Raw genomic sequence first — 27,293 nt, forward strand, 5'->3', positions numbered from 1 at the left:
GATGGTATCGTTCTCCAAATGTTCGACCTGCCCCAGGTAAACCCTCAGAGCCACCATCTGAACCTTTCTTTGAATCATGTGCCACAGGGAGCTCAGCCCCAGTGAGCCTAGCCCTGACAGGGTGCCAGCATGGCTGGGGTCTGGTGAGAGCTCTCTCAGCGTGCAGACCGCTGATTCTCATTGTGTCTTCACGTGGTAGAGAGCAGAGAGAGCAGGCAAGCTCTCTCCAGACTCTTCTAAGGGCACTAATCCCATTCATGAGGGCTCTGCTCAAATCCTAATTACCTGCCAAAGGCCCCGCCACCTGATACCGTCACACTGGGCGTAGGGTTTCAACATACGACTTTTAAGGGGACCCAGATGTTCAGTCCATAACAAGAACTCAGGTCTCTTGATTCTAAGTTCAGTGCTCCTCCATTTGCTCTTTATCTGCTCGGGCAATCAAAAAAATACATATAGCTGCCCAAGGAGGTGCTATGATGGAAATAAATATAATGCAGGATGTTCTGGTTATTTATTCTGTGTAACAGCAATACTTAGTACTAAAACGCAGTACCTCATGGTTTAGTGGGTCAGGAATTTGGACAGGCCTCAGTCGCGTGATTTTTCCACTTTATGGGGCTTTGACTGGGATCACCGAGTGATCTCCAGCTGGGGGCTGGTCTGGGCTGGAGTCCAAGATGGCTTCACCCATGTGCCTGGAGCTTTGGTGGGGATGGCTGCAAGGCTGGGCCCGGCTGGGCTGCCTCCTTCCCTGTGTGGTGTCAGGGCCTCTGTACCTAGCATTTCAGCTGGGTGTCTGACACTGTAGCTCAGGACCCCAAGAGAGCCGTGGGGAAGCCCCAGTCTGCAAGGCAAGGTCTGGAACTGGCCCAGCACTGCCTCTCAGCCCAAGCTCCACTTCAAGGAGATAGGAAAGAAAACCCTTCTCCCATCAAAGGACTTGCAGCCCTCTTTGATCCTCCACACTGAGCCAGAACAGCAGTCAGGGAAGGCACCTGGAGGCAGTGGCTTTTAAGCAGAGACCTGAGGAATGAGAAAGGGCAGCCCTGGGGGCAACAGGAGGGGAGGAGAGGCCAGTGGGGCTGGAACCGGTGGTAAGGGAGTGTGGGAAGCCACTGAGGCACAGTAAGTAGGGGGGCGCATGACCCCATTTCTGTTTTTGAAAGCTGACCCTGGGTTGGAGGGGGCACGAGTAGAGCAGGTGGGTGGGATTATTGCTGTGCAGGCGGTGGTGATGATTGCCAGGGGCATGGCAGAGCAGACCAGGAGGGGTGGTCAGTGCTGGGCAGTCTTTCAGAGGCAGGACTGAGGAAAAGAGGAATCAAGGATGTCTTCCCTTTCGGACTTGACAGAAGGTCTTGAGAAGAGTGAGGCAGATGCTGCCATCTTGTGCTGAAATCGCCTGTGTTCTTTTCTGTCCCCCTTTTGACAAGCACTGGGAGATGAGCTCAGAGATGGCAGAGCGGGTGGCTCTTGACCTGGGGTCCTGAACACCCAGCACCAGGTTTGGCATATGGTTGGCACGTACTAACTGTTGAATGGACGAATGAAGATCAAGTGGTAATTGGAATTGCCCTGGGGTGGGGCTGGTGGGAGGCAAAGGAGGGGGACATCTGTCTTCTGGCTGCCTTAGGAGCTTGGTGGAGCCATTTGGGCAAAGGATCACCCACTCCTTGTGCCTGGCGCCCGGCACAGTGTTGCTGAGAGGACAGATGTGGGCTTCACAGTGCTGTCCCTGACCGGGGAACCGGGACCGCAGATGCTAGAGCACCCCTTTAACAAAGTGCGGTCCTGACCAGCAGCATCATGTGGAGACTCGTCAGAAATGCAAAATCTGGCGCCTCGCTGCAGACCTGCTGAATGAGAAACTCCAGGGGTAGGGCCCAGCAATCTGTATTTTAACAAGCCCTCCAGGGGATTCTAAGGGTTATTTATGTGTAAGAGCACCCATTGTGATGATTTTCCAGATGATAAATTATTTACAACTTACTTTTAGGCCACGCTGGCCTTCTAGAACCCTCTATTTTCCCAGAGTCAAATCCATAATCCAGTGCTCTTTCCCAGGCAGCCCTAGCCTGAGGTTGGCTTGTCCTCTTCAAGACCTGGAACTGGGGGCCCTTCTTGAGCAGGAGTGTGGTGGGGGGAGGGGCAGCACACCAGGGCCCTTAAAACCTGCCTCTCAGTGTAGGTGAATGTCCTCTGAACAAGTTGCATAGTTCTAGGAAGCCAGAGGTTTGCTGGAACTAACACTTTCTCTTCCTCCAGAGGAGGGTTTTCTAAGACACCAATACACTGAGACTTCTAGATGGGGGTGGGACGAGGTGGAGATGAATGCAGTTAGGAGCAACTACCCACTCTATACCTCCTCTTTGAGATTCCCGACACACATTAGGGTATGGAAGGCTCTGAGAAGTTGTGCAATAAATAAGCTTGGTGACTTCTTTCTTTTTTTTTTTTTAAAGATTTTATTTATTTATTTATTTGAGAGAAAGAGAGAGAGAAACAGCATGAGAGGGGAGAGGGTCTGAGGGAGAAGCAGGCTCCCCGCTGAGCCGGGAGCCCGATGTGGGACTCGATCCCAGGACTCCGGGATCATGACCTGAGCCGAAGGCAGTCCTTAACCAACTGAGCCACCCAGGCGCCCCTTGGTGACTTCTTTCTGAAAGCTTTTTGACCACAGAATTCTTTCTCCCCTGTAATATTGATTAACATTTCACCAAACTAGCACTCCTTGGGACCCAGTTTGAAAAGCCCTGTCCTAGCCCAGTTCCAGATTTCCATCTAGAATATGAGCCCCACATGCAAATCTGTGTGTGAGGTGATGTCCTCTTCTATTCTGATGCCTTTAGTTTGTGTTATCTCTTACCTTCCAGGGGATATACCTGAGAAAAATGCTTCCTCTAGCAGGTTAAGTGTTGGTTGCTGTTATTTGGATAGCTGTGGGGAAAAAAAGCAACAGGGAATGGTTTGCATTAATTTTACCTACTAGACTGTGAGCCTTCTCAAGGCGCATCGAGTCATCTTTTCAGTCCTCTGTGACCAGACAGTGCCTAGAACATGGCAGGTGTTCAAAAAACATTAGAGGGGATGCCTGGGTGGCTCAGATGGTTAAGCGTCTGCCTTCGGCTCAGGTCACGATCCCAGAATCCTGGGATCGAGTCCCGCATCGGGCTCCCTGCTCAGCGGGAAGCCTGCTTCTCCCTCTGCCGCTGCCTCTCTCTATCTCTCTCTCTGACTCTCACGAATAAATAAATAAATAAAACAAACAAAAAAAGAAAGCAATTAACTTGTTTAAAAAAAAAAAACATTAGAGGAGCGAGTGAGTGAACGGGTGAATGAATGAATGAATTGGATTCTGCCAAGGACTATGATGGAATACAAAGAAAACAAGACATTGTTCCTGCCTTCAAGGGGCTTATGGAATAAGTGAGGGAACCAGCCCCACACATGTGAGTGGTGATTGAGGAGCTAAGCAACAACATAAAAGATGTCCGGAAGTAACTGAGTAGATCCAAATGAGTGGTTTAGACAGATCTCAGGTAATCCCTGAAGGAAGAGCCTTGTGAACAGGACTTCTGAGAGTAGGCTTTTGCTGTGTGGCAAGAATAGCAGAAGGCATTCCAAGTGCATGAAGACGGAATGGGCACAGGTGTCAAGGCAGGAATGCCCATGAACTAGGAAGAGCTGCCCCCCCTTCCCAGATTTCAGTAGCCTCATTGTCCTGTCATTGAAGCTAAATACATGAAAGGGTCCTACGTAATGGCCATTCACTGCTTTCATTTTTGTGCTTCTTATGAGGCTTTTCAAATAAACAAGTTGGGTGATCAGGAACATAAAAGCCTTTGTCAGATCATGTGTAAGCATTTTGGTTTTCGAAAATACAGTCGATGTTGTCAATATCTGAAGACCCTCACTGGCCACTGAATCACTCACCCACCCATATGATAGATGAGACAGTGAAGCCTCAGAGAGGTAGAGTGACAAGCCCAAGAACACACAGCCGATTAGCAGCAGAGTCAGGATCCGAACTTCTCCAACTCCCAGTATGATGACCTTAGATTCCTTGGGAGGCAAAAAATAGATAAATGAAGAAACCCATCCCTGGCTAAGAGCTGTGTCCATTGCCTGGAGAAGGTTTCTGCAAGCGGAGAAGTGGATGAGGGAGAGGGCTGGACTGGCCTTGAATGCCAGCTGATGGGGTCAAACTTTATCCTCTGCATCATGGGCCCATTCGCTCCTTGGATGGACCACAAGAAAGATGCCTGAGTGGTCATGTAAACTCTCCTTGGGCTCCTGATCCACTTGGGGAAGCAGTCTATTATGAGTTGAATTGTGTCCTCCCCAAATTCACAGGCTGAAATCCTAACCCCCCAAATCTTAGAAAGCAACCTTATTTGGAAAAAGAGCATCAAGTTAACGTAAGTGTAAGGGTGGGTCCTAATCCAGCATGACTGGTGTCCTTATGGAAAGGGGAGATTTGGACACACACACATGCACAGGGTAAGCATCATGTGAACTCAAAGGCAGAGGTTGGATGATATGGCTACAAGCTAAGCAACACCAAAGATTGCCAGCAAACCACCAGAATCTAGAGGAGAGGCATGTGAGGGTCTCCCTCACAGCCCCCAGAAGGAACCAACCTGCTGACACCTTGATCTCAGACTTGTAGCCTCTAGAACTGTGAGACAACACGTCTGCTGTTTACGTCCCCAGCGTGGTCCTTCGTTACGGCAGTAGCCAGCCCAGATGCTCGCCCTGTTCATCAAGGCCCCAGCTCGTGCTCCCTCTTCAGCCTTGTCTCTACCCTCGGTTGCCTCCTCTCTGCCTTCTGGCCACACATACCTTCCCTCATTTTTCCATGGTATGCACGCACACAGAGCCTTCACACTTACCGTAGGGAATGCTCTCCCTTATCCCTGGGTTATGCCAAAACCTGCCTGTCCTTCTGTTTCCAGCTTATCCTTCTGGATACTTTTCATCTTTTCAGCCAACCGTGTGCCCAGGCCTGCCTGGCACCAGAGGAACAGTGGTGAACATAACGGATGGAAGCTTGAGAGGAGTCAAAGACCAGAAACAGAAAGGAAATGAACAAGACAGATCTCAGGAGTGGTAGTGCAGTAATGACAATAAAGTAGGGTTTTGTGCTAGAGATCAGGGAGCCACTGAGGGTCAGGGAAGGCCTCATGCAGGAGAAACATCTCAACTGAAGTCTCAGTGACAGGAAGGACCCGCATGGTCAGCTGACGCCCACTTCTACCTTCCTGGGGTGAGGTAACCCCCGTTATAGACCCTTGAGGTACCATGCATTTCTCCTTCAGAGCCCCCACCACTGATGCAATTTTCTATTTATTTATGTGATTATTTGATTATCACCTGAGGCCCCCACTGGGCTGTACACTCCATGAAGCAGGAAGCGTGACTCATTTTGCTTACCATTGCCTGGCACAAGAGACAGCACTCAGTTCATATTTGTGGAATTACTGAATCATGCTCCAAGCAAAGGCGATGAATTCCAAATCCTGCTTGGGGCAGCTTAGGTAGCAAGAAGTTACCCATACCTTTTGGGCCCTGGAACTAATTGAGGGAGCTCTGTTCAGGGGCAGCTTTGCTGGCAGCCTGCTGAGCCAAGACCCAAGAACATGCTGGAGGAGAGCAGGAAGCCAGAGGCAGGCATTTGGCATCTTGGGGATGGTGTCAGCTGCATGAGCTTGCCTCTCTCCCAGAGGAACCATAGTCCTGGGGCAGTGGGTTTGGATTCATCTGTAGTGTGGGGCTTTGCAAGGCCTGGAAATAGGTTCTGTTTGCTAAGCGGAATTTTCCGGCCCCCAGCCGAGAAGCTGGAGAAGGTGGCTTGTTGCTAATTTCATTTCCCTAGCTTCCCCAGCTTGGCAAGGTCTCGCTCCTCTAGCTGCAGGCTCTTGGAGCTTCATACCCAGCTCCCCTAGCCAAAGAAAGAAAGCTGTGACTCACCAGAAATTTTCATTGCTGTTTTCTGGCCAAAAAAAAAAAAAAAGAAAAGAAAATAGATACACATATATATGTGAAAGTTCTCACATCAAGCCTTAGCTCAGCAGCTTCTGCCTGCTGCATAGACACTGGGATGCAAGATGGGAAAAGCAGAAAGGCTGCTCAAGATGTGCCTTAAAGGAGAGAGCACCCGCCAGGTTCACTGTAACAGCTTCCAAAAGTGTGGTCACAATAGGCAGAAATTGCTGCTGGCATGGAGAGCTGGGTCTCAGGTCAAAGGAGTCCTGTTCTCAAAAGGGACAAGTAACCTCCTAAGAAAGGAAGGTCGGTCCCCAGCTCTGCCCTGTGTGGTTTGGGTGCTTCTTCGTGCGGTCCCGGTACAATCCAGATGGCCAGTGGGATGGTGATTGATGTGCTGGCCAGAGCCCTCGACCCCCTGCACCTGTCCTCTCCCCCACTTTGCTTCCCGGGCTCCAGCCACATTGGCCTCTATTCAGTTCCTTAAATGCACCAAACTCCCCTGCCCTGACATGAGCTTTTGCCCATTCTGTTCCCTCTGCCTCGGCCCCTCTCCTCTGAGCCCCATCCCCTTTACCTAGCTACCCCCCCAGCACTTTTCCTTTAGAGCCCAGCCTAAAGACCCCTTCCCCAGGGATTACTTCAGGGACCCCCAGGCCAGGTTCCCTTGTTATGGGCTCTCATGGCACCCTGCTATGTCCTCTCTAGCACTTTCTGGAGTTGGAACTTGACACACATTTGCAGGATTCCTTGAGGGGTGTCTGTCTCCCCCACTAAACTGTAAACTCCATGGAGGCAGGAACTGTGTCTTTTGTCCTCAAAATTATGTGCCTAGTGTCTAGTCCATATGAAATATTCAATAAAAATGTATTGGATGGATGAATGGCTGAATGAATGACCATGGAGCTGTTTTCTGATGTTTAATCCCAAGGCTCATGGTCCAGTTTAAGTAGCCAAGCCACAGGGGTTAAGTGACCTGCATAAAGTCACATAGGCAGTGTGGTGGACACCGGTGAACACCCCTGCTCAAGTCCAGGCATCTTTCTGTTTTGCCATGCTGGGTCCCATTTGTGGTTCTTTCCTCTTCTTTCTGATACTGTGAGAGCCTGGTACCATTGTGGCCAAGACCACAAGTGGCAGCTTTCCACGGAGTGGTCAGCTCTGCCCCTGACCCTGGCTATGGACAGCCCTGTTCACCCCAGCCTTTTAGTCTACAAATGAGCTGCCACACCAAGGGAACCAGGGCTGGGAGAAGGTGAGGGGAGCAGAACAAACAGTCTCCCATGCTGGGAGGGACCAAGAGGATGGGCCCGCTGGTTGGATGGCAGGCCCGGGCAGCCTCTCTGCAGAGAAGGATGGGCTAGCCCATTATCCCCATCCTCGGTAACCAAGGGAAGAGAGGAGCCCAGCCCTGCCCCATCCTTCCAGCTGCAGCCTAGCCAGGCCTCCCAAGGATTTGCCCCTTCTGCCACATGGTCATGCACATTTGTAAAGAGTTCTGTGTCATTCGGTGGTTTCAAATACCATCCGAGTGCTTGCTGCTAGCTTCCCCATTTGTTTCTCTAGCCCAGATATCACCATCTGGGTGTTCCAGAAGCCCTTTAGACTTGTCATGTTCAAAGAGAGTTCCTCTCCTTTCCTCCCTACTTCACCACTGCCCTCCTCCCCCTCAGCTTAGCAGATGCCACCTCTGCTCTCCCAGGTACCCAACCCAGGAAACTTGGGATTCATCATGGATGTCTCTTCCTCCCTGCTCACCCCCATCCCAAACCCCATCCAGTCAATCTCCAGGCCCAGTCTTCTCACTACCTAGGTATTTCTTGAGTCCCTCAACTTCTCTCTTGGCCCCTTTGAGCCTGTCCTCCGCAGAGTAGTCAAAGCGAGAATCTGCAAATTAAATTTTACCCTTTCATTCCCCTGATCTAGACTCTTCAGTGGCTCCCCACCGACTTGAGAACAAAGCTCAAACTCTCTAATGGGACCTTGGCTATGTGTCTTCTTCCTAATTCTCCAACCTCATTTGTCACTCCCACCTCCACCCCAGAATACCATGCTCGAGCCCCCCCTCGACTACGTTCTATTCACCCACATCTTTCCAGCCTCCCTTTTGGCCTTTGTTCACTGTATTTCTTGATCTAGAAAGCTCTGCCCTTTCAAACTCCATTGCAGCCTTTATTTCTCAGTCTAGAAAGTGCTTCCTCTGGGAAGCCATCCACCACCTCACCACCAAATGTGGGCAAGGGGGCCCTCCTCTGCTCCACAGCTCTCTCTCATCACTACGTTCAGGAGGCTGTGTCATCATCTGCTCCCTTGTGTGTCCCCCTCACTTGAGTGAGTGCAAGGCATGTGGGAGCAGGGTCTTGCCTGCTGTGGTCCCTGCTGCATGCTCCATGCCTCGTTGTGCCTAGCGCACGCACACACACACACACACACACACACAGTGAGTGAAGCCTGAGAGAGACAAGGCCCTCATCTTTCCAGCAGCTGCTCGCTCTAGCTTGATGAGTCCTCGGTTGCTTTCAGGTAACTTTGTGCCCCTTGCCTCCGCCCCCCCCCCCCCCCCCCCCCACCGCCCCGCCTCTGCAGAATTCCCATCTGAGACTGCTCAGATTGCCTCCTGCCCACAGCTTCTGATAAGGAAAGTGCTGTCCTTTCTGTCTTTCTCTTACCGAGCCTCTCTGACCAGGCGACCTAATTTAATGGTCCCCAAGCCATCCCAGCATTTCCGTACCCTTTCAAGATCACTTGTCTTCTTTCTCCCCCACCTGAAATTCACCTTCTGGCTGTGACTTCCATAAATTTTGTACATTTAATTCCCTGATGCTGTTCAATTCTTGCATCCCAGACTAAGCTAAGCCCCTGAAGTAATTTAAGTAACAGCTCAATTATCTCATCTCCCCTTTAATCTTTCCATTTCTATCAGCACCTAGGAAGCAGTGAAAAATGGATGTGCAAAGTGTTTTCTGCCCAAACCTGCTTCTCCCTTGCAGTTCTTATCTCAGTCTGTGTCATCAGCATCTACCCTGTTGCCTGAGATCCAAAGCTTGGAATCACTATCCACTCTTCCCTCCTCCTCCTTTCTTTCTATTTCCAGGAGGTCTCCAAGATTATCTGCTCTTCTGTTGAGGTATCTCTCAAGTCCAGCCTTCTCTGGCCACACTGCCACCCACCCAGGCCCTCATCCTCTCTCTTCTCCTGGACTAAACAAGTCCCGACTGGTCCTCCCTCCAGCCCCAAGCCTATGCCCACACCCGTCCATCCTCCCATCCACTTGTCCATCTATCAGTCCACTCATCCATCCACCCATCCACCCATCTATTCATTCACCTACCCACCCACCCACCCATCTACCCATCTACCCATCCATCTATCCATCCACTCACCATCCACCCATCCATCTACCCACGAATCCCTCCACTCACCCATCTATCCACCATCCCTCCACTTACTCATCTATTTATCCATCCATCCATCCATCCATCCATCCATCCATCCATCCATCCATCTATCCAACCACCCATCCTGCAATCTGCCCATCCTCAAACACACATTGGTTAGGTCATACCTCTGCTTAAGTAACTTTGATGACTCCTCACTGCCTACAGCAGGCATTCTTAGCCTTCGCTGCACATTAGAATCTTATAGAAAATGTTTTTAAAAATACCAATACTAAGGCTCTGTGCCTCGAGATTTTGATTTAATTGGTCTTGGATGGGGCCTGGGTCTTGGTGTTTTCTTAAAGCTTCTCAGGTGATTCTAGTGTGCAACCCAGGTAGAGAACCATGTGGCTTAGAGAATAAATTCCAAGCTCATTAGCCTGGCATTCATTGCCCCCTATAATCAAACCCTTAATCTGTCTCTCCAGCCTCATACCAGTGTTTTCCTAACATATTTGAAATTCTAGCTGTACTGAGCTACTTATCTATCTTTTATCCCTCGTGCCCTCTGTCTACAATTCTATCTCTCTCCGCCCCTCTGGCTGTTTGGAAAACTCCTACCCATTCTTCAAGACCCAGCACAACTGTGTACTTTTCTCATGGGTCTTTCTTCCATAATATCCACTTTGAGTCAGGCATGTTGCTGGGTGCTGGATGTGGTGCCTGGAACAGAACAATCCCTCCTCTGAAAGAACTTACAGGAGGGTGAGGGGTGGGGGTAGAAACTCCTTAAGGCAAATGTTCTCAAACCTGAGTGTGTTAGAACACCCAGAGGGCAGGTTAGAACATGGAGGCTGGGCCTATCCCTAGGGTTTCTTATTTAAATGGTCTGGGGTGGCCCTGAGAACTTGCATTTGCAACAAATTCTCAACTGATGCCAGAGTTGCTGGTCCGGGTACCACGGTTTGAGGACCCACGCCTTAGTGTGCGGTCATAGGCATGCTCTCTGCAGAGGTATCATTGAAGGTGAGACCGGGAAGAGAAGAGAAGGAGGCAATCATGAGAAGGGCTGGGGCTCATAGATTCCAGATGGAGGGAACAGCATGTGTGAGGGCCCCAGGCGGGAGGGAACCTGGTACAAAGGAAAGGGGCCTGTGTCCCTGGGATGTGGAGAGCACAGGAGGAGAGTGGTGCCTTCTCTAACTTCTCAAGCAAAACTGATGCTCTGCATGTGTCTCTATTATAGCACTTCACCACCTTCCACTGTAATCCTTCCTTCTGCCTCAGCCACTTGGGAAGGAGCCCCTCCAAGGTACATCGGTGTCACTGCCACCCATAGCCCACCTGAGACCTGACAGAGGAAATGCTGAGGGATTTGGGCGGGGTGGTTGAATTTTCATGTTCTAGCTTTTTCTCTAGGCTATAAGCAAGGAGCAATTTGTTCATTTTTTCTTTGGCAGCCTGTCCCTTCTCTTTTCTTTAGGCATTTTCCACCATAACCATCCTCTAAACCAAATTCCCTTCTCCCCAGTTCCTGCTACATAGATAGATTTTTAGCTCATTTGGTAACAGCAAGAAAATTCCTGTAAATCAGGAGCCCCCCCTCCACCTGTCCTTCCCAAGCTCAGGAATTGGGGTGGGGTGTGGGGCATGGGGGTGCTACAGATGCCCAGAGGCTGTCAGGGCTGCACCCCCCAGCACATCCCTTTGGCTATGGGAGGATGATGTGGTCGTAGTGAGAGTCAGCAGAATTCCCTTCCTCAAAAACACTGCTAGTTGGTGGCTGAGCATGTCCGTGGTCAGCTCTAGGAGGTGGCCCACCCTGGGGGCACGAGGGGAGCAATGCAGGTCTGGGAGGGACTTTGGAGACCACCACTCTCAGGAGGTCCTGTCCTCCACATCCTGCCTATCCACCCTCTCCTTCCCACCCTGGCAAGTGGAGTGAGGGCAGAATCAGGGTCAGAGGGCAGGAACACAGCATACCACCACATGTGGCAACGTGAGATTATGGGTTTGATTTTGGTTTCTAATTACCTTTCCCTCTTTCTTCCTGGAGAACAGGATGTATATACCCTTTACTGGGGATGAAAGAGGGGCCTTTGGGAAAGCATAGATAAGAGAGGGATAGTCTCTCATTTCATTTTCCAGAAACATCCCATTTCTCAAGCCTTGGGAAAGTATGCTAGGTAGATCTGTGGTTCTCAGACTTTAGTGTGAATCAGAATCCCTTAGAGGGCGTGTTAGAACCCAAACTACCACCTCTAGAGTTTCTGATTCAGCAGGTCTGGAGTGGGGCTTGAGAATCTGCCTTTCTAACAAGATTCCTGGTGATGTTGCTGCTGGTCTGAGGACCACACTTTGAGAACCCCTGTTTCAGCATAACACCCATCTTAGAGGATGCTAAAAATCTCTCAGTTGTTACAGGAGAAAGGTTTATTTGTCTTATATGTACTTTACCCAAGCATCCCATTTGGGGAGATGGGTTAACATCATCCCAAATACAGAACCTGAAACCCTCCAAGCCCCCAGTTCCATTGAGAGACAAAGACGTGTTTCCAAGAGGCCAAGGCAGAAGCTGGCCCTGGGAGAGGACAAAGGGGTTGGGGGAGGCAGGGAAGGGAAAAGGAGGAGTCCACTTTTTGTTTTTCCACTGCATAATTTTAGAACTAATACGAGTATTTTAAACACAATTGGTTGAGTATTTCTTAGCCCCAGGGAAGTCAGCTTCTGCCCAGAAGGGAGTGATACACATAGCAGATGCCACGTGCCGCGGGGAGAGGAGAATGTGTTAGGCCTTAGAGCTGAAAGACCTGGAGTTGGCCCCAGTGCTGCTCTGGGACCTTAGGGGGGATTGCTTCACTAGCTGTAAATGTGTTCTAATGAAACTGAGCTTGAAAGGGCCCCATGAGGGTCAAAAGAGCTACGGTGGATGACAATGCAGAACACTGTGTGGATGACAGTTCCAATGAAGCCAACCTGAGCTGCCTTGGTTTCCACAGGAAGGACCAGTACCTCCTCTCGCCCGTGAACTGTTGGTATCTGGTCCTGCATCAGACCAGGCGGGAGAGTCGAGATCATGCCACCCTCAATGACATCTTCATGAACAATGTCATCGTCCGCCTCTCACAGATCAGTGAGGATGTCATCAGACTCTTCAAAAAGGTGGGCAAGGGGGCCACTCCACCTGCTCAGATATCTCTGCCCCAAGCTAAGCATTACAAAATTGCCAGCCAGGGTGGGATTTGGTTTGGGGGCATGGGACCAGGAGGGCAGGTGTGTTGAAGGCTGCAAGGGGCCGAGGGCTGGATGTGGTGTCCCAGACCCTGAGTCTGAATCCTAGATATGGCTGGTGGCCTCAGCCACTTCAGCCACCACCCGCACAAAAATAAAAATCTCTGCATGGTTGGCAAGTACCACATGTTCATTATAGGAAATTTGGAAAAATGGATATGAGCACACACACAAAAATTAAAATCACTGGGAATATTATCACTGCAATAATCACTTTGGTGCCATAGGGATTTCTTTATACAAACATAGGCAAATACATTTTCTGTAAGTTCTCATATGTATACATTTTCCAGTATACATTTCCCGAATGAGATGAGACTGCATGTATGATTTTACTGTCTGCTTATTCACCTAATAAATTAATAACACTGCATTACAAAATTTTCCCAGGTCAATAAATTTATTTCTGTGCCATTTTTAATGATTCCATAGTATTTCATGATAGAGCTTACCCTAATTTATTTAACCAATCTTTTATTGTTGAACACTTAAGTTATTTCCGTTATTTTACTCTTCTAAATAGCGCTGCGGTGAGCTGCTTTGTATATATACTTTTGTCACATTCACTGCTATTATCCTATAGTTGTTTTCTGCAACAAGAATTTTTGGGTCAAAAGTTTGCCCATTCTTAAGGCTTTTAACAAAGTGCTCGGTTGTTTTAAGAAGGTTTTACCCATATAAATGCCCAGAAGTCAAGTGTGCAGGGAGCAGTCACTTATATGTGCCCCGAGGTCTCTGTTTCCCAAGTTCCTTACACAGTGCCTGGCAAACAGTAGATGCTGTGGAAATGTTTGTAGAACTGAACCCACCTCTACGGACTTCAGTTTTCTCCTCTGTAAAATGGGCTAGTCCTCTAGCCTCTGTGAGCCTCATCTTCTGTGTCAATCAAAAGGAGTTAAGATCAACTACTTCCCAGGGGCAGTGTGAGGGTTAAAGGAAACTGTGTGGGTGTGGAGGGATACGTATATTATTAAGGGAGTGGCTCAGGGGTGTGGTCTCTGGGTCCAGAGTTCTTAAATTTCTGGATTCATGATCCTGGTTCCACCATTTATCAGTTGTGTGTCTTTGGGTGTTGTTACTTTAACTCTGTGTCTCAGTTTCTTCATTTGTGAGATGGTGATGAAAAGGCCCACAGGGCAGTGGGGAGGATTAAGAGGGTGTTGACCCCAAGTAAGGCACCGAGAGTGAGTGTTCAGGAAAGCTAGCTACCATTGTACCAACCAGTCCATAAGAGTGTTACTACTAAAATTATCGAGGGGCACCTGGGTGGCTCAGTCGTTGGGTGTCTGCCTTCGGCTCAGGTCATGGTCCCAGGGTCCTGGGATCGAGCACCACGTCGGGCTTCCTGCTCTGCGGGAAGCCTGCTTCTCCCTCTCCCACTCCCCCTGCTTGGGTTCCCTCTCTCGCTGTGTCTCTCTCTGTCAAAAAAATAAATAAAATCTTTAAAAAATAAATAAATAAGGGCGCCTGGGTGGCTCGGTTAAGCGACTGCCTTCGGCCCAGGTCATGATCCTGGAGTCCCGGGATCGAGTCCCACATCGGGCTCCCTGCTCAGCGGGGGGGTCTGCTTCCCCTTCTGCCCTCTTCCCTCTCGTGCTCTCTGTCTCTCATTCTCTCTGTCTCTCAAATAAATAAATAAAATCCTTAAAAAAATAAATAAATAAATAAAATAAAATTATCGAGCTCGTCTGTTCTTGCCAGGCGCCAATTTTAGGGATTAGGTGACCTGGGATTGTTAGAAGCACAGGTAAGAGGACAAGTTGATTTGAAATATAATAATCTGTCTGTGGTCTGTATTTGGACTGTCCACTTGGAGGACGACTTCTACAGCGGAACTGTAATCACAGGCTCATTCCCTTCCACGGCACAATATGCGCTGGTCCCCTGCGGGGGCTGTGTTTATCAAACGTCATCCAAGTTGAATATTTGTGTAAGCAAACGTAATTAGGGAGGTAAATACAGGGCAATAAAGGAAAAAAACACGGTGCTTTGCAAAGCCAGGCTGAGGCGATCCCAATCACTCGCTCTGGCCCCAAGGCCCCGCCTGCTGCTACTGTCACATCTTTGTCCTGGGTGGGAGGGACTCACAGAGAAAGGGTCATCAGGGCCGTTAGGAAATGAAGGGTCTTTTTCCTGACTGAGCCCTGGGACAAGTGAGATCAATCTTTTCAATTCTCATTTAGGCTGACAGCAGCGTCACTGGTGATGGAGGTTAACAGGGTAGAAAATAATGAAACAAGGTCGACAGCTGAGCTTCTGGCTGCCTTGTTACCAGGCCGGGGCCGGTGGAACAAAGGAAGCGACCTGGCCCCTGTGGGCCGGGAGAGAGCTGGGCATGGGCCTGGCTGGCTGATTTAGCACAGCGCCGGCCCTTTGTGTCACATCAGTTAGAGATAATCTCGGCACGGAGGCTGCACTCCTTCTGTACTAATAGATCCCGCAGACCTCGGAACAACGGGGAGGCCAGCCTCTGGGTCAGACTGGGGAGGGTATCGTCAGTCACCCCATTCTACAGATGAGGAGGTCCAGCCTGCAAACCTGCAGGAGAACCTAGACTTGTCCACTTTTGGCCTGTGGTCGCCACCAGCAGGAGCCCAGTATGGCTGGGCTTTGGGAGTTTGTCCTAGAACTGCTTCTCACTGACTCGTGAACCTGGGCAAGTCTCTGAGCCTCCGCATTTGCCTACTTCAGCTCCCACTTCAGGGGAGCTGCTTGGAAGAGCCGAGGCAGGCCAAGTGTCTGGCACAGGTCTGGCATCCAGCAGGTACTCATTAAATGGTGGCTCAATCTTGATCCTGAAGAATGGGACCCCCTCCCCATTCCTGAGCTTGGTGGTAGCACTCGGGTGGGTGTTCCTTCACCACCCCACCAAGTCACGCTCTGCCCATGCATCTGCAGAGGGTGGGAGTAGCTTCCAGGCCACATGTCCTTCCTGGGCTTGTCTGGGGCAGCAGCTCTGTCTGCCAACTTCTCCCTGACTCAGGATGCTCTTTGACTTAATAACTTTCCTCCTCATGAGTCTCCAGTTCCCCTCTAGCAGTGCAGTGTCTTCGGACGACTAGAGGCAGCACTTCAAATTCCGCAAGCTGTCCCAAGATTCTTGTGGGCAGGTGGCCCTTGCTTTAAGTGTCAGATAAAGATCTGTCATAGCAAAAGGAACTGGCTGAGATCTTAGAGGCCATCCTAGGGGTCAGGGCTTTTCTGGTGGCCAACAACAGAAACCCGTCTCAGCTGGCTTGCAGGAGGAAAAGGACTTACCTCCAGCCTTGGCTGGCTTCAGGGGCACAAAAGAACTCCATCTCTCTGCAACTCTGATCCAATTTTCTCTGTTTTCTAACATTTTTTTTGGCTTGGGGTGAAGGGCTCTCTCGTAGTCTCTCTCCATGTGACAACCACATGGCCCCCTGCAGCTCTGGGCTCACATCCCACCTGCTTCAAGTCCCGTGGAAAGTGAGAGTGCCCTTCTCCCAGAATGTAGTCTTCTGGGCTCTGATTGCCCAGCATGGGCTCACACTCTTGAAGCTGCACCAGTGGCCAGCGAGATGCAGTGCTCTGATTGACTGGGCCTGGAAACATCCCCACCCCTGAGGCCGGGTGTGCATTCAATTCCACCCAACCCATGGAGTCCTCTTACAAGAAGATGGGAGAGGGGAGCCTGGGTGGTTCAGTAAATTAAGCATCCAACTCTTGATTTCGGCTCAGGTCATGATCTCAGGGTCGTGAGATCGAGCCCTGCATCGGGCTCTGCTTAAGAGTCTCTCTCTCCCTCTGCCCCTCCCCCCCCCCCCCCCGCCCCTTGCTCTTGTTTTTGCTCTGTCTCCCTCTCTTAAAAAAAAAAAAAAGAAGGGAGAAATAAAACAATAGATGTCCACCAGGCCTCTGTTCCAGTCCCTTTATCATCCTCTGTAGTTATTCTCCCTCTGCTAGATGTCCCTCATAAAGGGTCTTCATTACCTCTCAGGATGGCTCATTCCATTTGGGGACAATCATCAACAGAAAATTCTCCCTAGTGTTGAGATGAAATCTCAGTGTTGACACTCATGGTCCTGGTCCCATCCTGAGGGCCACACAGATCAATCTACATGGAAACTTGTCTTTTGCTTGAGGACAGAAATCATGACCCCCCAACCAGGTCTTCTCCACCTCTGGGTAAATAGTCCAGGTCACTTCAGTTTTCCTCTGTGATTTGGCTTTGTGTTTTCCCCCTCACCTAGGTCATGTCTCAGGCTTCCCCAGCCTGCACAAGTTAATATTCAGAACCATTCAGAATACTCCAGGAAGGTGTGACCAGCTAAGAGTAGAGCAGGGCCCCCTAGCCACATTATTTCTAATAATGAAACCTATGCAGGCGTTTGCCTTTTTGACCTTAGTCTCATCACATGGTTGGCCCCCTCTGAGCTCCCCACTTGAATCCCTGGGTATTTTCATGCCAACTGTTTTTTAATCTATCTTACGAATTCTGCACTTGTTTCTCTATATTTGGTCTTTTAAAACTCCATTTTGTTAGAGTCTGGTCAAATGGGATCAGTGTTTTTATTTAAGTGATTTTTCAAGCAGCAATAGGGTAACTTTTCCAAGAGGTCCTAATTCCTCCTCTGTGGGGAAAGCCTGTTTTATAGCTTCTCCATGTCTCCCTTTGTGTTACCTTCTGCTGTGTGTCAATTCTTTAACCCCATGTTTGAGTCTTCCTTACCTTCTTAGTGGAGAGGTAGAAAGTGGGTCAGAGGGTTGAGGATGCGTTCACAGTGGAGATGACCTTTGAGATGGGTGTTGAAGGATGAATAGGAGTCTGCCAAATGGGGAAAGGAGGTTCGGAGTTCAGTGTTCCGAGAAAGTCAAGAGCACAGTGGATAGAGTGTATGAGGATGGAGGTTCAAGGCAACTCAGAAGGGAGGCTGCAAAATGGCACGCTTCAGCTGAATTAGGTTCTTAAGATAATCTGCATGGCCCTCACTATGTTAAGAGAAATTAAACCAATATTTAAAAATTGTGGGATTTCACATAAAAATCAGCACTTTGTGTTTCCCTTCAAAAATAAGAAGCTCTGAGGGGCACCTGGGTGGCTCATTCAGTTAAGTATCCGACTCTTGATTTCGACCTAGGTCATGATCTCAGGGTCATGAGATCGAGCCCCACGTTGGGCTCCATGCTCAGCGGGGAGTCTGTTGGAGATTCTCTCTCTCCCTCTGCCCTTTGCCCCCCACGATCTCTCTTTCAAATAATAAATAAATCTTTAAAAAAAGAAGAAGAAGCTTTGCCAATATCAGATCCACATGGGTCCACACTTGGTAGTAGTTGGCTGGAACTGAGTAGCTGCTAGCCCCTTTAGGCAGGGCATACTGTCCCCACCATGCTAGGGTCCCTGCTGTTGTCTGGTGTAGCACACCCGCTTGGCTCTTTTATTTTGCTTCCCTGGCCCTTTCTGCATTTGAACTTGTGACCTCATTTTTAAATGTGATCTACTGGTTCACAAATTCTAGCATCAAAAACACCACCTGGAGGTCTTGTTAAACAGATTGCTGGGCCCTACCGCCACAGTGACTGATTCAGGAGAGTGGAGAGAGGCCTGAGAATCTGCCTTTCTCACAAGCTCCCTGGTGAGGTTGCTGCTGCGGTCTGGGGACCACACACGGAGAATGACTTACCTCCTTATTGTACAGGTGAGGAAACTGAGGCCTGCCTCTGGTCAGCACAGAGTCTGGCCCCGAACGCAGGTTTTCCACTCCAGCTCCTGTGCTGAGTCCACTAACCCCTGCAGAGCCCTGGTGGGGAGGGTCCATCTGCGCCCTGCCTGCTCTCCCTTCCTGCCCCTACGGTGTCTGAGACGGGGCATGGAAGCCCATTCATTCCATTTTCAGTCTCAGCCTCCTTAACAATAGCCATCCATTATTTTGTGCTGTGATGCCTGCAGAATTTAATTACTTGCCTGGCCGTGAAGTGAATTTGATTGTTGGGAACTGCGGTGTTCTGGAGGAAGCACTAATGAGGAAAGACTCTCAACAGAGACGAGAAGGCATCTGGGGGGCTTGTGTTTGAAAGCAGCCATTCACTGTGTGGCAATAGGTCTCGGTCTTCAGTGAGCTTTCTCGTTCCCGCCTCGAAGATGTCCGTCGCATTTCATAAATAAATCAAGGCTTTTGTGTCCAATAATTGCCTTGCTTTGTAACCAAGATCAAAAGCACCAATGGCCTTGGATTCAAAGCCAAGTTTATTTTTTATTTCTTGGTTGCAGGAGAGAGTGAGGGTTTGCATGCTGGCGGGTCCAGCTAGGAGGCCCGCATGGAGAGAGAGAGAGAGAGCAAAATGGGCAAGCTGCCAAGGGAATGAGAAACCTTCAGCCAATCTCCACTGGCGACCAGGGAGATGAAGTCGTGAACACTTACTCTGCTAGTAGAGCCTGCTGAGCTGGTCACCATCAGGCATTCTCGACTCACTGAATAAACATATATCAGTGTTATCATCATGACAGTAGGTAAACAATAATGATAGAAAGCAAACAGCGAGTGCTGACTGTGTGCTGGGCTCTGGGCTAAGCATTCCATAGATATTTAATTCTTAAAGCCTAAGTGTAAGATGTTGTCATCATCCCATTTTATAGATGAGGGAACTGATGCTGATAAAGGTGAGCTGGGATTTGAGTCCAGATGTGTCTGAATGGAGCCCATGCTTGGTGGCAGACAGTTGCTAAAGAAGAGAGTTGAGTCAGACCCTGTGCCCTCTCAGGGAGATCACACTGTAGAATGGAAGTAAAGACTCAGGTGTGTAGCTGTGATTCGAATACAGCAGAGAGGGACATGGGTTCGGAGGGAGGAGGACTTCTAATCTGGGCTGGGGGTTGGGGCTCAGGGAAGGTTGAATGTTGGGGATGCAGCATTTGAAGTGAGTCTTGAAGGATTAGGATTTATTCCAGTGTGGGTTCCTCAGGAAGCCGACTGAGAGTGATTATAATGCAGGAGTGTATTAGCGAGTACTCTTGGGGCTCCCTACCTGCAGAAGGAAAGGAAGGAAAGCAGGAATCAGTGAATGGAGAAGTTGGGCTATGGTACAATTACAACTAAAGCCTCAGTTGACTCCTTGGGGGAGCTCCAAAGCTGGGGTGGCCCTTCTGAGTTCTCCTGAGTAGGAGCGAGGAGGCTGGGTCTTTATACGTTCTTATTGCTCCCAGAAGGGGGCATGGTCTTGAGCAGATACCTCTTTAGCTAAGGCAGTTCCAAGGAGGGCAAACAGCTGGGGTGTCTGCCAACAGCACTCCTCACAGCTAGGGAACTAAGTACTCTACTCCTGAAAGGGACCTGGGTGGCACATCAGTGTGTCCCCACAGATATGCAGGGATTTGAGAAAAGTCAGACACAGGAATCCAGACCAAAGCAGAGGCTGGTGGACAGAAATGTCTGGGCCCTGCATCATGAACAGGTAGGTTGGTGTTGCTGTTCAGTGCCATGGTTAGGGCTACAGACAGATTCTCTGGCTCAGTCCCTGTTCTACCACTTTCTGGCCATGTGAGCTCAGCCTAATCTCTGAGTTTTGTCATTCTCAAGATGAAGCTAATAATAACCTCCTTTGTGGGGTTGTTGTAAGGATTGAAAAAAGATGATATAAAACAACTACCTGATACACAGTAAGCAATCAATAAATATTAGCTATTATTAGGATGGTTATTGGGATTTTGAGAGAGAACATAGTGAGACTTAAGTTTGGAGATGGAATGAAGGAATATTTTATTCAGGGCACAAAGGTTAAACAAAGGGTCAGTAATAAGAAAATATGCTCAGGAAGCCACTCACTGATTAGTTCTAAATGATGGTGGCCTTGTCTCTTCTTTTATAACCTCTTATTTCTTTTTCTTGCCCTATTATATTGGCTAGGACCTTCATCTAGTACAGTGTGAAGGGAAATGGGAGAGAAGTGGTATTCTTGACTTTTACTTTTGTGGCTTTTTTTAAAGATTTATTTATTTATTTTAGAGAGAGCGAGAGCACATGAGCAAGTGCGGGGAGGGGCAGAAGGAGAGAGAGAATCCTGAAGCAGACTCCCCGATGAGTGCTGAGCCTGATGTGGGGCTCAATCCCAGGACCCTGAGATCATGATCCAAGCCTAAATCAAGAGTAGGCTGCTTAACCAGCTGAGCCACCCAGGCTTGGATCATGGACAAGTATTCTTGACTTTTAAAAGGCATGCTTCTAACTTTTCACCATTTAAGACAAAAACTCTTAACAAATAGGAATCAATAGGAACACCCTTAGCCTGTTAAGGGTATTTACTGAAAGCCAACAGCAAATATCATACTTCCTGCTGGAGAGAATTCAGCAAGATGGCTGGTTACAGAAATTAATAATGTTCCTGTGTGTCAGCTATGTCCAATTAGAAAATGTAATTTAAAAAGTGCATGCGTAAGAAAACAAGAATGATTGAAAATTAATGCCATTAATGTTACAAATTAGCTAGCTGCAGCCTAGAAGTTTTGATGAGTGATGCTTTCATTGTCATGTAGATATAAATATTTCATAATTTCCATGGCAACTTCTTCTTTGACCCATGCATTATTCAGAATTATGTTTATTTTAGTTCCAAAGGTTTTTTTTTTAACGTTTTGTACTTGCTTTTACTTACTTACTTTATCTCAGTGTGATAAGAAAATAAGATCTGTAGGTTATTTTTTGCATTTTTGTTGAAGCATTTGCCTTATCAGATATTGCGATTTCCTCTAAAGTGATAGTCGGGAAAATAGCAGGTACTAGAGCAGCACTAGGTCAGCTGACTAATGGGAGAACTGAACCTTTTGCAAATGAGAGCACAGTAGGTGACAATGGTGCATTCCGGTTTGGTCAGGGGGGAGGGTGGACTATTTAGAAATAGAGTGGATTCCATTGGTTGTCATTTAGGGGGTTATTTTTAGGAAATGATTTTACACATACACACATACATATATATTTTTTTACATAGAAAAATAAGACCTCTACCTTAGTTCACAAAAATATATTCTAGATAGATTAAAGCACTAAAGGTAAAAAGCAGAACTTTGAAACTATGGAAGAAAATGTAGGAGGTGATATTTAAAACCTTGGTGGTAGGAAAAGAAAGATAAAAAGGAATGTTTCTTTTGCCTAAAGGAAACATAAAAAGCACGAACTGTAAAGAAAAATACTGATAAATGCCATTATATAAAAATTAAAAAATCTTCCTACAACAACAAATAAGTAAAGAGAAAACAAAATGAGACACAGTTTGACTCACATTAGATTGGTAGGGCAGTCCTAAGTGCCGACAAGCATGTGGAGCAACGTGGGCTCTCAAAACCTCCTAGTAAACATGCAAATGGGTCCAACCCCTTTGGAAAACAATTGGGCAGGGTCTAGCAACAGGAAGGAAGAGATGTACACCCTATGACCCAGCAATTCTACTTCTAAGTATAATCTATAAAAATATTCTAGCATCACACACACACACACACACACACACACACACACACCTGTATGAGGATGTTTGCTACAGTAGTGTTTATAGTAAAGAAACAAAGAAAAATCACCTAAATGTCCATCACAAAGGGGATGGCTAAATAAGCTATAGTCATACAATGGACTAGCATACAATCCCTAAGATGAAGGTACTAGATCTGTATGTATCAATGTGGATAAAACTGGAAAATGCAGTGTTGGGTAAAAAAAGCAAGGTGAGCTATCATGTTTTTAAACAAGTTAAAACAGGAAGTAATTGTTCATATTGTTTATACTGTTAGACAGCTATGTGACCTAATGCTATGCCAAGGTGGGCTGTGTCAGAAGACACACTAGCTGCAGAGTAGCAGTTGAGAAATCAGGGAGGAAGAAAGGGGACAAAGAATGCTCCAGTTGTATCTGAATATTGTAACATTTTGCTTTCTAAGAGTAGTTTTGAAGCCCAAAGGGAAAAATCCAGTTTGGATGGCCTGTTCACGAGCATTTATTATTGTTCACTCTACTCACCTGGATGTTTGAAATATTGGAGAACTGAAATTAAGGGGGGAAAAAGGAAAGGCCAATTGGAGACAGATGAAGGAAGTCCTTGGATGTCAGAATGAGAAGTTGGGCTTTATTTCCTAGACACTGGAGAACCACTGAAGGTTCTTGCATAGGGGATGACATAGTCAGAGCCAACTTTAAAGATGATTAATTTGGTGTATCTGATGGCTTTGAAAGAGAGATGCTGGACTCAGGGAGAGCAGTTACATGTTATTACACAAACACACTGATGCACAGATTGGTGGTGAAGGGTAGTAGGGGCCTGGATCAGGGAGGGTAATATGGGAAGAGAAAGGAAGGAAGGGATGGATGGGCAAGTAGAGAGGTAGATGGGTAGGCTTATGGGTAGATGGGTGGATGGATAGATGGATGAGGAGTTGGGTAGATGAGTAGATTGGTGGATGGGTGAATGGGTGCAAAGGTGGTGGATAGATGGATAGAGACATTTCTTTTTCAAATATTTTATTTATTTCTTTATTTGAGAGAGAGAGAGCGAGTGCAAGCGGGGGCGGGGAGCAGAGGGAGAGGGACAAGCAGACTTCGTCTCGAGCGTGGAGCCTGATACAGGACTCAATCCCATGACCCTGAGATCACGACCTAAGCCAAAATCAAGAGTTGGATGCTTAACTGACAACCACCCAGGCGCCCCGGGTACAGACATTTTTGAAGTGCCAACGCAATCCTCATGACATCTTGTTCACAGACAATGCAAATGAAATAGAAGATTAGATGATGAAATGACAAGGAGGTGAAAGTGATGTCTTGGGTTAGTGATGCAGCAGTAATAAGCGATTAATCATGTTTTGAATCCAACAAATAAGCCTGACAACATTTGTATTCACCTTGAAGATCATGTAGAGAAGGGAAAAAAACAGCTCAAAACTCATTGGTTTTGGGTTTTCATAGGTACTGGTTTTTCAGGAAGATAGCTTTGTCACGCTCCCCAGGACACAAAGACTCCCCTTCTCACTCCAAATTTTTCTCTCCATATCTGTGAGAAATTCAAGGCAAAAAAAAAAAAATTGTAGGCTGACATCAGGGACATAGTCCAGAAAGGCTACTCCTGAATATGTTCTGCCTCCACAGAGACTTAGGCTAGCATTCCACCCTGTCTCCTTCTGCCTTGACCTGGGGGCCTGGGGGAGGGCAGGGACTTGGTCACAGATAACAGAAGATTTTGTAAAATGGCACTGGGCACTGTGTGTTATCTGATATTTACGATGATCCAAAGCAGAGCCTTGTAAATGTCAGTATGCTTTTTATACCAAAGGCAGAGGAGTACCCATGTTTTATAATTATTTTGGAATGTTTGGGGGAAAAAATTCTAAAGGCGCAGAGAGTGCTAACCCTCCCAGTGGAGGAAGCAGCGTGAATGGTTGAGGGAATCATATCTCCCAGCTCTATGGTCGTGGGCAAATGACTCACCCTCCCTGAGCTCCTGTGTCGTAACCTTTAAGGGGGGGGGCAGTTAATAATGGTGCCTCCCACAGAGGGCTGATATTAGGCTTAAGTGAGGTGTTGTCTGCAAAGCAGGTGTCATTGGGCCTGGCACATGCTGTGAGATTAATGCACAATAGCGATTATTATTATCATTATCTATACTCACAAGTATTATTAGTAGTAATAGTCCAACGCAGTATTATTAACAATGATAATAAGTATTATTAATTATAATACTTAGTATTACCAGTAGAGATCCAGAAACTCCTAGCCTGTGAGGTCACTTGCTCGTAGTCATTCCAAGGTATGCTTGGACTTCCTCAGACCTGTTATTGTAAGCATTTCTACAAATGGAAGCCCTCGGTGCAAACAGCGTCCCAGAGTGATGCTGGGAGTGATTACAGGGGGAGGACGGTGACATTGCTGGGCTCCCGGGTATGCATCGGTGGGGCCCACCACTGCCAAGAACGTCTAATGAGTGGTCCCCAGGCCTTCCTGCTTCCTGCAGTCTCATCCCACCCCCCGGCAACAGGGGGAAGAGTCCAGACTCTTGCACAGACATGCACGTGACAGCATTTGGAGCTGCAGCACCAGGAGACATAGACTAGTGTGGGAAGGGGAGAAAAAGCAGGGAGGTGTCCAGGAGCAGGGAAGGGAGGATGATGGAAGAGAGGGGGAAGAGTAACGAGGGTTCAGATGGAAGGTGGAACAGAGACTAGGCTACGGATGATGTTTGGGGACAAGGGGCCGGGAGGTGGCAGAACGCCTGCAGCCGTTATTGGCAAGCTAGGACACAGCTGGGAGAAACATACAGAGAGCTGTCCAAACTGCTGTTTCCAGGCATAAGCTGACCTTCCAGGACAATCTAGAGGAGCCGCATCCCCTCTGAGACACGCTTTTTTAGCCTTTGCTTGGGAAATAAGAGCACAATTGCTCTGGGAGATGGCCAGTGGTACATATATCATATATTTAAATAGGGAACATCTGTGGGTCTCAAGTTTTGTTATTTTCTTTTTTTTTTTTTAAAGATTTTATTTATTTATTCATGAGAGACAGACAGAGAGAGGCAGAGGGAGAAGCAGGCTCCCAAGGAGCAGAGAGCCCGATGCGGGACTCGATCCCAGGACCCTGGGATCATGACCCGAGCCGAAGGCAGACGCTCAACCATCTGAGCCACCCAGGCGCCCAAGTTTTGTTATTTTCTTAGAAAACAAGCAGGAGGGTGGAAACACAGTGGGATTTAGAACTAAAGGAGAGAAAAATTTTTGTTTTATGTGGTTTGGTTGTTTCCTATTGTTTGCTTGGAACCCCAGAACTAGGAAAGCCAAGAACTGTCCCCAAAGGTCACCCAACATGAGAACACCTAGTCGAGCAAAGAGAGATAAACCTTGCTGGAGCAGCCCTGCCCAGGTGGAAGAGAGGCCCCGTGGATAACTGAGAGTTGAGGAAGCCTCCATCTCACTCCTGGCTTTAACATTTTCTTGAGGATTGTTTAGAATGGTCTCCTTTAGAGAAGTGGAGGGAGTCTTGTCATTAAAACCCAACATTTTAGGGTGGTATTATTTTTTCTAGACTTTAGCACTGGAAATGACCCACCTGTTAGTTTGCTTTTTAAAAATAGAACTTGGGATGCCTGGGTGGCTCGGTCGGGTAAGCGGCTGCCTTCGGCTCAGGTCATGATCCCAGCGTCCTGGGATCGAGTCCCACGTCAGGCTCCTTGCTCATCAGGGAGCCTGCTTCTCCCTCTGCCTGCCACTTCCCCTGCTTGTGCCCTCTCTCCCTCTCACTCTCAGACAGACAGATAAATAAAATGTTAAAAAAAAATAAATTAAAATAGAATTTCTCAAATACAGTTCATAAAGTCCCAGGACCTATAGTAACAGTTTTGAGGGTTTTCCCGCAAAAGCATGATTAGCCCTGCATTGAAAAATAAATCAGTCACATGGCAAGGTTTTTTACAGAGCAAATAAATTGATTTCACTCAGGAACTGTTGTGTCAAAAAAATTTTTGCCAGTTGATCCTATGTTGACATGAATGTATGGTTTTTTTGGGAAAAAAAATGAAAGAGGGCGCCTGGGTGGCTCAGTTGGTTAAGCGACTGCCTTCGGCTCAGGTCATGATCCCAGGGTCCTGGGATCGAGTCCCACATCGGGCTCCCTGCTCGGCAGGAAGCCTGCTTCTCCCTCTCCCACTCCCCCTGCTGGTGTTCCCTCTCTCGCTGTGTCTCTGTCAAATAAATAAATAAAAAAAAAAAAAAAAAATGAAAGAGATTCAAAAAATACCCTTTTACTCCTTTTTTGGTTTCCTATTGCTTCTGCGTATTAGTTAGCTCATAACCAGGCATTTATAGAGCTCCTCTGTATGCAAGTCTTTGTGATCAGAACTACGGGAAGCCACAGTCTCAGCCTTTAAGGAGCTTATGCTCTGATTGGTTGGAATTGGTCTTTTTGCAAGAAAGCTTGTACTTGGTGGAGGGTTTTCAGAAGGCTCTCTTGCTCTGGTATATTCTGGTATTCTGGTATATTTGGACTGACACAAGCACAGATTATTTCAGTATTATTTCACATCAGCAAAAAATGACAATTTATTGGACCCTCTAAACTGAAAGTCCAGAGGTAAAGTCTTGTTTAGGCTTCACTAGATCCAGGACAAAGATCCTGTTGTCAAGGCCTCGACTCATCTTGTGGTGGGCAAGATGGCTGCAGGCATCCCGAGACTGCTGACATCCTAGCTTAGCAACCCCAGAGGAGTGAGGATCTGAGAGTGTGGTTGTTAGAAAGCTCCTGGGGAAGATTCTCATGGACTCAGCCTGGAATACATTTCTGTCTCTGACCCAGTCACTAGACACAAGGTGCTGGAGCACTCTGGTCAGACCGGGTCCCATGACTGATGGACCAGCCTGTATGACAATGTAAGCAGGGGTCAGTCCCACCATGTCTCATCTCCTGTTATCAGAAGAAGGAGAAAGGGAGAAGTGAGAGGTGGTCATGATGGCTGGTTTCTTTCTAGCAGGGCAGGTGGGCCAAGAAGGACCAGGCTAAGGAGAACTAGGTCTGCCCGCAAGTGGGAACGAGGGCCAGGGATGCAGATTCCTGCACAGACGGTGGGAAAGTACATTGAACAGGCAGGTGGTGTCCTGCCAGAGGGCACACCCTCCTTTGTACCTTCTTTGTGGCCTGGACTCATTGCCCTTACAGC

General features: G+C 47.9%; 1 protein-coding gene across 2 annotated transcripts in view; it reads left to right on the forward strand.

Annotated features, from left to right (window-relative positions):
* Positions 1-27,293, forward strand: part of SRGAP3 (SLIT-ROBO Rho GTPase activating protein 3) — a 241,093-nt gene that overhangs the window by 123,253 nt on the left and 90,547 nt on the right. For both annotated transcript variants that reach the window (XM_021695153.1, XM_021695154.1), the window contains exon 3: positions 12,365-12,527. In XM_021695153.1, coding sequence (XP_021550828.1) covers positions 12,365-12,527 — 163 coding nt within the window. The remainder of the gene's footprint in view (positions 1-12,364; positions 12,528-27,293) is intronic.

This window comes from Neomonachus schauinslandi, chromosome 1 (genome assembly GCF_002201575.2).
Source record: "Neomonachus schauinslandi chromosome 1, ASM220157v2, whole genome shotgun sequence".
Lineage (NCBI taxonomy): Eukaryota > Metazoa > Chordata > Mammalia > Carnivora > Phocidae > Neomonachus > Neomonachus schauinslandi.